This window comes from Notothenia rossii (assembly GCF_949606895.1).
Source record: "Notothenia rossii genome assembly, chromosome: 5".
NCBI lineage: Eukaryota > Metazoa > Chordata > Actinopteri > Perciformes > Nototheniidae > Notothenia > Notothenia rossii.
The window spans coordinates 1,929,938-1,940,591 of NC_136903.1; the positions used below are offsets into that span (position 1 = coordinate 1,929,938).

The 10,654-nt window shown below is 40.4% G+C and overlaps 1 protein-coding gene across 1 annotated transcript in view; it reads right to left on the reverse strand.

The window, feature by feature from the left end:
• The window catches only part of slc7a10b (solute carrier family 7 member 10b), a 35,153-nt gene extending 24,986 nt beyond the window's left edge, over positions 1–10,167 (reverse strand). Inside the window, exon 1 of the mRNA XM_079683946.1 lies at positions 9,948–10,167. Within this exon, the coding sequence (XP_079540072.1) occupies positions 9,948–10,152 (205 nt within the window). The 5' untranslated portion in view covers positions 10,153–10,167. The remainder of the gene's footprint in view (positions 1–9,947) is intronic.
• Between the last annotated feature and the right edge of the window lie 487 nt (positions 10,168–10,654).

Consider the following 10,654-nt stretch of genomic DNA (forward strand, 5'->3'; position numbering starts at 1 on the left):
GCCGGCTCAGATGATTGGTCGTGCTTTTTACAGCTCTACGGCTTACACAGATGAGATGTTTTATGGATTCATTGTCAAAGCACTTCAGATATTCATTTCTATCAGGATGTTAAGAGCATTCCATGGAATATAACAAAAAGTGTATCTCGAGCCGGTTTCTCAAACTCACCTACCCCACCTTTAACTTTTGAATTTAAATGTGCCAATGTGACCTGATAGATGACTAACTTCAGCTAACTTGTTGCGTTTGCTTACATACGTTCAACCCCACATACTGTTCCCCTCTGAGTCTCTACAGGGCATCAAGAGACAAAGCGCTGTAGCTCAGAGTGAGTTAGAGAAGGCGGTAAAGGCCATCACTCAGCCGGGACAATCCGTGCTGCACAGAGCCTCAGTATGCAGTGTAGAGTACCAGCACATCCACGCATTCACACTACAGCGCTACCAGTAGCACGGCAGAAGGCAGCCAAGTGGCACAGACGGCCATTACATAACCCGACATAAATTATCCAGGGGAGGGGATCACCAGCACCAGGAAATACTCCGGGGTTCACATTTAACTAACTGTGTCTGGCACCAGAGCTCGGTGCACCACGAGCAGCCAAACCTTTTCAAACTGTGCAATACATACACCACGATACATCAGGATATGTATTGAAGTACAATGTGCACACTTTTACTTGAACTTGTTATAGTTAATCAATATAAATCTGTAGGATATTTAACTTCTGGTATATCGATAAATACTTGCATAACATTGTTTATTTAACTTTTCTGTGTTCATGTCTTTTTTTATGATTCTTTTTTGTTGTGTCAAAATTAGATTAGATTTTATCGGTTTTTTGGACTTAAAATGTTTGTGTTTATACATTTTTAGGTGTTTATATATATTATTATATATATTTTGAATTGGAAATGTTACTCTAAGTTCTTCTGTTTATACAAATATTTGTATTTATTGTATGTTTATATTGAAAATCCTTACTTCTATATGTTTATATACATAATTTTATCTATGTAATTGTTTTTTTATCCGTTACTTCCTTCCTTCCTAAATGGAGCTGATGTCACAAGTGCCTCTGATAAACAAAGTAAGGAGTGACCGGCACTCTTTCACTCTTTACTTCATTTAATGCCTTGATTTGAAGCCTTTGAACTCCTGCAGCTTCACTCACATGACATGCAGGTTCGTGTTGGAGCTGTGGAGGAAATTCTTAAGAGAAACCGATAAATGATTAATGGACAAAGTTTGTCTTTTGTTATATTTAATAAAGTAATAAAGAAAGTCAATATACAATTGAAATCGATCTCAAATGCAGGAACAGAGCAGCTTCGCCCTCAGAGGAGAAATGAGTTCTGCTTACAGTCTCGCTGTGTCAGGGGGTCAAACTCAATGCCATCGCGGGTCACATCAGCATTATGGTTACACTCAAAGGGCCGGTTGTAACTTTATAAATAGTACCAGTCAAAAGTTTGGACACACCTTCTCATTCGAATCTTTTTATTTATTTAAATAATTGTCTACATTGTAGATTAATACTAAAGACATCATGACTATAAGAGACAGGAGAAATCCATTTAAACTGGGATGAATTTCTATTTGTGCTCGTACATTCAATCCCCACAAACTGCAAAACAATTATTTGGAATTCTTACTGTTGCAGCAAAATAAGCAATAACTAGAAAATGTCTCAAAGCGGATATCCCTTCTCTCGACAACTGGTACGACAAAATCCATGAAGTGTATGTTATGGAAAGAATCCCCTTCTCGATGAGGCTTCAGGAAAACACATCTGAAGAAATATGGAAAAAGTGGAGAATTTACATTTCCCTTGTTTGACTGTTTTTCTATAACCGATTGAATGTATATGTATAGATGTGTGTGTATGGTCACATGCGTATTGAATGTATGTTGATATGTATGCATGTACATGTGTAGACATTTGCTATTTCAAACAACCCCTGTGTACTTTTTCGTTTTTATTTTATTTTGATTAATTTTGTTTGTTATTTCATTTGTCACTTTCGGGTCTCTAAAAATATATGATTTGAAAAACTGAACTTGTACTATAATGTGACCCCAAATAAATAAAGAATTAAACAAAAACAAAAACTATAAAAGAACATATGGAATATCTAGTAAACAGAAAAAGTGTTAAAAATCCAGAATATGATTTATATTTTAGAATCTTCAAATCAGCTCTTAGCTTCTCGATATAAATATATATACATATATATTAAATAATGTATTATATTATTGGCTCTGCATTGGATTATTATCAGTTCTGGTAATAACTTCATAAATAACTACAGAAGGGCAAATAATTGAAAGCAAATATTCAACAATTACCCCAATTGAATTCTATATAATATTATTTGCAAGCTCTGAAATGAAATGAGGTCGCGGGCCGGATTTGGCCCCCGGGCCTTGAGTTTGACCCCCCTGCTCTATATATTCATGAGAGGAAACAGCTGGTCCTCCATCCCATCATTAAACCTCCTTTTACACTTCCTTTGCCTGCTGGAATATAAACCCTTAACATGCGTCTCTGTTAAACACATAAGACTACAAATACAATTGAACAGAGCAGAAGGCAATCGGAGTATATCTGACGGGACAGAATGTTGTTGCAGGAAGTGAGCGCAGAGTGAAAGGAAAGGTGCTTCAGCATTCTGCACACAGGACCTCTCTCTGTTCTCTGGACTACGCTTTATAAAGCTCCGAGTGGTTTATTCCTGATCTTCTGTTGTGTTCCTGAGCTCTGCTCCCCGTGCCCAGACTCAGGCTGAACATGGTCTCAGATATATCCAGAGCCTGTCTCTGATTGGCTGAAACACCAAACAGATCATTGCAGCATTACCCATAATCCCCTCTGTTTCAGCCCTGTTTCCAAAGTGCTGATTCTCTGTCTGTTACTTTAGGTGAAAATAAGGAGCCCCTCCCCACGCCCCTCTGAGAGACATTTGGTTACAAAGAACTCAATGGAGCTCTAGAGGAGATTCAGGTGATAAGGGGGGGGGGGGGGGGGTTACCTTGATTGCTGATTGGCTAATGGTTACACAAGACAACACATCGTTATGACATCATAAAGTGGCCAAAATCTGATCAGCTCATTTTCAGACAGGTTTTTATAGAAATGGATCAAAAAGAGAGAGAATCTTTGTTCCTGAAACTTTCAGAGTCTCTTTCCACAGAGGGGACACATGTTGATGTAGAAGAGACATGGAGAAGAGGGGACACATGTTGATGTAGAAGAGACATGAAGAAGAGGGGACACATGTTGATGTAGAAGAGACATGAAGAAGAGGGGACACATGTTGATGTAGAAGAGACATGAAGAAGAGGGGACACATGTTGATGTAGAAGAGACATGAAGAAGAGGGGACACATGTTGATGTAGAAGAGACATGAAGAAGAGGGGACACATGTTGATGTAGAAGAGACATGAAGAAGAGGGGACACATGTTGATGTAGAAGAGACATGAAGAAGAGGGGACACATGTTGATGTAGAAGAGACATGAAGAAGAGGGGACACATGTTGATGGAGAAGAGACATGAAGAAGAGGGGACACATGTTGATGTAGAAGAGACATGAAGAAGAGGGGACACATGTTGATGTAGAAGAGACATGAAGAAGAGGGGACACATGTTAATGTAGAAGAGACATGAAGAAGAGGGGACACATGTTGATGTAGAAGAGACATGGAGAAGAGGGGACACATGTTGATGTAGAAGAGACATGGAGAAGAGGGGACACATGTTGATGTAGAAGAGACATGAAGAAGAGGAGACACATGTTGATGTAGAAGAGACATGGAGAAGAGGGGACACATGTTGATGTAGAAGAGACATGGAGAAGAGGGGACACATGAAGAAGAGAGGACACATGTTGATGTAGAAGGGACATGAAGAAGAGGGGACACATGTTGATGTAGAAGAGACATGAAGAAGAGGGGACACATGTTAATGTAGAAGAGACATGTAGAAGAGGGGACACATGTTAATGTAGAAGAGACATGGAGAAGAGGGGACACATGTTGATGTAGAAGAGACATGAAGAAGAGGGGACACATGTTGATGTAGAACAGACATGGAGAAGAGGGGACACATGTTGATGTAGAAGAGACATGGAGAAGAGGGGACACATGTTGATGTAGAACAGACATGGAGAAGAGGGGACACATGTTGATGTAGAACAGACATGGAGAAGAGGGGACACATGTTGATGTAGAAGAGACATGAAGAAGAGGGGACACATGTTGATGTAGAAGAGACATGAAGAAGAGGGGACACATGTTAATGTAGAAGAGACATGAAGAAGAAGGGACACATGTTGATGTAGAAGAGACATGGAGAAGAGGGGACACATGTTGATGTAGAAGAGACATGGAGAAGAGGGGACACATGTTGATGTAGAAGAGACATGAAGAAGAGGGGACACATGTTGATGTAGAAGAGACATGGAGAAGAGGAGACACATGTTGATGTAGAAGAGACATGAAGAAGAGGGGACACATGTTGATGTAGAAGAGACATGGAGAAGAGGGGACACATGAAGAAGAGAGGACACATGTTGATGTAGAAGGGACATGAAGAAGAGGGGACACATGTTGATGTAGAAGAGACATGTAGAAGAGGGGACACATGTTGATGTAGAAGAGACATGTAGAAGAGGGGACACATGTTGATGTAGAAGAGACATGAAGAAGAGGGGACACATGTTGATGTAGAAGAGACATGGAGAAGAGGAGACACATGTTGATGTAGAAGAGACATGAAGAAGAGGAGACACATGTTGATGTAGAAGAGACATGGAGAAGAGGGGACACATGTTGATGTAGAAGAGACATGAAGAAGAGGAGACACATGTTGATGTAGAAGAGACATGGAGAAGAGGGGACACATGAAGAAGAGAGGACACATGTTGATGTAGAAGGGACATGAAGAAGAGGGGACACATGTTGATGTAGAAGAGACATGTAGAAGAGGGGACACATGTTGATGTAGAAGAGACATGTAGAAGAGGGGACACATGTTGATGTAGAAGAGACATGAAGAAGAGGGGACACATGTTGATGTAGAAGAGACATGAAGAAGAGGGGACACATGTTGATGTAGAAGAGACATGGAGAAGAGGGCACACATGTTGATGTAGAAGAGACATGGAGAAGAGGGGACACATGTTGATGAAGAAGAGACATGAAGAAGAGGGGACACATGTTGATGTAGAAGAGACATGAAGAAGAGGGGACACATGTTGATGAAGAAGAGACATGAAGAAGAGGGGACACATGTTGATGTAGAAGAGACATGAAGAAGAGGGCACACATGTTGATGTAGAAGAGACATGAAGAAGAGGGCACACATGTTGATGTAGAAGAGACATGAAGAAGAGGGCCCACATGTTGATGTAGAAGAGACATGAAGAAGAGGGGACACATGTTGATGTAGAAGAGACATGAAGAAGAGGGGACACATGTTGATGTAGAAGAGACATGGAGAAGAGGGGACACATGTTGATGTAGAAGAGACATGACGAAGAGGGGACACATGTTGATGTAGAAGAGACATGGAGAAGAGGGGACACATGTTGATGTAGAAGAGACATGACGAAGAGGGGACACATGTTGATGTAGAAGAGACATGAAGAAGAGGGGACACATGTTGATGTAGAAGAGACATGAAGAAGAGGGGACACATGTTGATGTAGAAGAGACATGGAGGAAGAGGGCACACATGTTGATGTAGAAGAGACATGGAGAAGAGGGGACACATGTTGATGTAGAAGAGACATGGAGAAGAGGGGACACATGTTGATGTAGAAGAGACATGAAGAAGAGGGGACACATGTTGATGTAGAAGAGACATGGAGAAGAGGGGACACATGTTGATGTAGAAGAGACATGACGAAGAGGGGACACATGTTGATGTAGAAGAGACATGAAGAAGAGGGGACACATGTTGATGTAGAAGAGACATGGAGAAGAGGGGACACATGTTGATGTAGAAGAGACATGACGAAGAGGGGACACATGTTGATGTAGAAGAGACATGAAGAAGAGGGGACACATGTTGATGTAGAAGAGACATGAAGAAGAGGGGACACATGTTGATGTAGAGAGACATGAAGAAGAGGGGACACATGTTGATGTAGAGAGACATGAAGAAGAGGGGACACATGTTGATTTAGAAGAGACATGAAGAAGAGGGGACACATGTTGATGTAGAAGAGACATGAAGAAGAGGGGACACATGCTGATGTAGAAGAGACATGAAGAAGAGGGGACACATGTTGATGAGGAAGAGACATGAAGAAGAGGGGACACATGTTGATGTAGAAGAGACATGAAGAAGAGGGGACACATGTTGATGTAGAAGAGACATGAAGAAGAGGGGACACATGTTGATGTAGAAGAGACATATTTAGTGATTGACAGTGGGTTAGCGGCTCTTCCCATTGGATCAGTGTATTCTTGCAAAGGCCCATCCCTCTCCCAAAAGTCATTAAGTTTAAAAAAAACAAAAAAAAATTAAATAACTTCTTTGCCCAGAATGGACGACTTTTGGAAAATTGCACTTGAAAATTACTTTTTTATTTTATTAAAAACATTTTATTTATGTTAAAAAAAGAAATTCAAAAAAAGACTATACTTTTTTATTTCTTGTTACAAACATTACTTTAATTGCACTTTTTTTAAGTTGAAAAACTTTCTTGAAATCTCTTCAAAAATGGCTTGACTTTCAATGTTTTAAAACAATTTCTTTTAAATACCACTCTTCCCAATAAGGTTTCTAAAATGTCTTAATTTTCACAACTAGGTCCCCACTTTCCAAAAAATGTCTCCTTGTTAAAAAAAACTATTTAAGTTTCACTTTAAAAGCCGCACTTTCCAGAAAAAATATTATTCATGTTACAAAAATGACTTCCCATTTCCCGGATGGTCTTACTTCAGGTCCTTGGTCATGGAATACAAAATGTGACGTTTGGTTGAAGTTCTGTCAGAAATCGTAGAGCTGAGAGAACACCCCAAAGATATTGAAGTGACTGTTATCTTGTATATATTGATTGTTGTGCTTTTATTCATGTCTTAATGTGCGCACATGTGTCTGTTGATTTTGTATATTTAAGCAATAGCTCACGACAGGCCGTGGTATATGCTCATTATATCACAGCTAAGGGGCGTGGTTCGGCCCGACGACGCGAATAAATAGGTTTATAAAACGGACAAGTCAAATCAAGCAATCTGATTGGTTCTTAGCCGTGATATACTGAGCATATACCACGGGTAGAATTGTAAGTTACTTTTCACAACAAGTCAGTATCCCTCCGCGTCTGAGAAAAACAGTATAGAGCTCCTGCGGTCACGTGACTTTTGGTTATCAGCCACCATTTTGGCAGTAAACATGACGACCGGCGCCAGCGTTTTCCTACCGTGCGAGTATACATCTCATTTTAATTCAAGTGAAATTCGGCTTTATAGTACAAAATTAGAAAGATTAAATATAAGCGACCCATATAATGCACCCGGTGTGCTTTTCAAGAGCATAACCTCCTGCTCTGAAGGCGATGTACCCGACTTGCGCTACGCGGACATCCACAGCTATCTTGTAAGCTTTCCATCAGTGTACTCAGGAGACTCCCTCAGAGCTTACAAAAGCTTGGAGGCTTACAAATGGTGTCAGTCCGGCTTCGTAAACAACATTCAACTGTGGAGTCTTACATCCAAAAACTTCGGCATCATCACTGCAAGGGTAAGTATTAAATTATTCCAGTTTGATAGGCAGTGTCACGTTAGCATTGTTTGTTTATTAGCTTGTCTAGCTACGGCAGTGTCACGTTAGCATGTTTGTTTATTAGCTTGGATAGCTACTGCAGTGCGTCTGAAACTAGTTTGTATTTTTGCTTTTTGAAAACTTTTTGTAGCATTGTACTGTATTCCTTCACCCACCTGATATGAAGTGATCACTGCATAAGCGAAAGCAAACGGCCGGGGGGTCCCATCTTTCAGTCTTGTTCAGACGGCTCCTGGCTCTTTTAATCGCTGCGATCCACTTTTCCCTCCTCTCCGCGTCTTTTGGAATGCGATAATAAGATACACCTTTCTTCTTCCCACGCCTATTTGTGCAACCTGGTGCACAGCAGTTATCCACCATCCTCGACAGTCTGCCAGTGCCTGCCAATGAATTTACTGACGCGATTACTGCCAAAATGGCTGCCCCCTTCGTTTCTCGTCACGTGACCAGCATATGTGACATCATCCGCAGGAGCTCTTGTCGAACCTTCCCGTCGGGCCGAACCACGCCCCTTAGCTGTGATATAATGAGCATATACCACGGCCTGTCATGAGCTATTGCTTAAATATACATTTTTTTATATACATTTGTATTTTTGTGTTCGGGATTGTGGGAAACAGTATTTCGATCTCTCTGTCTGTACACACAAACTGAAAGATTGACACGTTGACTTTGACTTAGAGCTGGATCTCTCCAGACATTTCTCCATGACCTCCTGCAGGTCCACATGAATACTAACGGCCCCCTGATGTGTTGACTGAGCTGAGGTGTGTTTGAAGCGGCCTGCTGTCCGTTCTGCTCCAGCAGACAATGTTCCTCTGCCTGACAATACATCCTGCACTTCAGATATTTCAGCCACGTAAGCACTTAACACAACCAGAGGTGGGAACTACATTTACTTAAGTACAAATCTGAGGTATTTACTTGAGTATTTCCATGTTCTGCTATTTTGTACTTCTACTCTAGTTCCACCTGGAGTAAATCCACCATCTACCCTGCAGTATACAAAGTCATTCAAACTAGCTGCACCTTTACCAGCTTTGAGAACACTTTCATGATCAATCATTATAAAACATATCATATATATTATTCTGAAATGGACCAATCCGCACAACGACTACTTTACTGTCTTTCACTATATTTTGATGAGAATACTTTTCTACTTTTACTTGAGGAACATTTTGAATGAGGACTTTTACTGTAACAGAGTATTCCTACACTCTGGTACTTCTACTTTTACTCAAGTACAAGACCTGAGTACTTCTACTTTTACTCAAGTACAAGATCTGAGCACTTCTACTTTTACTCAAGTACAAGACCTGAGTACTTCTACTTTTACTCAAGTACAACATCTGAGTACTTCTACTTTTACTCAAGTACAAGATCTGAGTACTTCTACTTTTACTCAAGTACAAGACCTGAGTACTTCTACTTTTACTCAAGTACAACATCTGAGTACTTCTACTTTTACTCAAGTACAACATCTGAGTACTTGTACTTTTACTCAAGTACAAGACCTGAGTAATTCTACTTTTACTCAAGTACAACATCTGAGTACTTCTACTTTTACTCAAGTGCAAGATCTGTGTACTCCTACTTTTACTCAAGTACAAGATCTGTGTACTCCTACTTTTACTAAGTACAAGACCTGAGTACTTCTACTTTTACTCAAGTACAAGATCTGAGTACTTGTACTTTTACTCAAGTACAAGATCTGCATACTTCTAGTTTTACTCAAGTACCTGTTCTGAGTACTTGTACTTTTACTCAAGTACCAGATCTGAGTACTTCTACTTTTACTTAATTACAAGATCTGAGTACTTCTACTTTTACTCAAGAACAAGATCTGAGTACTTCTACTTTTAGTCAAGTACAAGATCTGAGTACTTCTACTTTTACTCAAGTACCGGATCCGAGTACTTCTACTTTTACTCAAGTACAAGATCTGAGTACTTCTACTTTTACTCAAGTACAATATTGTGTTAACCCTAGTTTGTAATGTATGAGTTCTGCAGAAACAAAGATGTGTTTTTTTTTATAAAGTTCTGCAGGAATAAAGTGATCTCTGTTTTTTCTTCGGAGTAAAGCCCCCCCCCCCCCCCCCCCCCCCTCCCCAACACCCCCTCCTCTTCCTCTAATGTTTGTTCTCACCTATGATGATGGTGCATGCACTTAGCAGCCCGATCTCCTTCTTCAGAGTCACCCTGTCCGGGATCTCCTTCTTCTCCTCTTCCTCATGTTTCTTCTTCTTCTTCTCCCCGGGGGTGCAGATGGGTCCCTCCATGTCCTCCTGGTCCTCCCTGTGCTGCTGTCCTCTCCTCGCTCCGTATTCATGCACGGTCAATGGGCTGCGCATGCGCAACAACCTGCTTGCTGTCCGGGGCAGAATGTTAAATACCCTGCACTCTCCGTGAGGCGTTCAGGGACCCCGGGAGGAACCTGCTCTCCCCCCCTTCTCTCCCCCCTGTGTTCTTACAGCTCCAAAAATAAATATAAGAATACAAACACTGTAAAAACAAATAGCTGATAAGTACACCTTGGTAAAAAAAAATACTTATAGCAGTATATCTTTGGTGTAAATTAATACCAGAGGTGGGAAGTAGCTAAGTACATTTACTCTGTACTTAAGTACACTTTACAGGTACTTGTACTTTACTTGAGTATTTCCATTTTATGCTACTTTGTACTCCACTACATGCAGTGCTGAGATAAAAGGTGTACTTTTACTCCACTACATGTATTTAATACCTTTACTTCCTGTACAGATCTGGATCAATGATGTGAAATATGAGGAATAGGAACATTACATAATTATAAATAAATAAATAATAAATAATGAATGAATAAAAACAGGAATA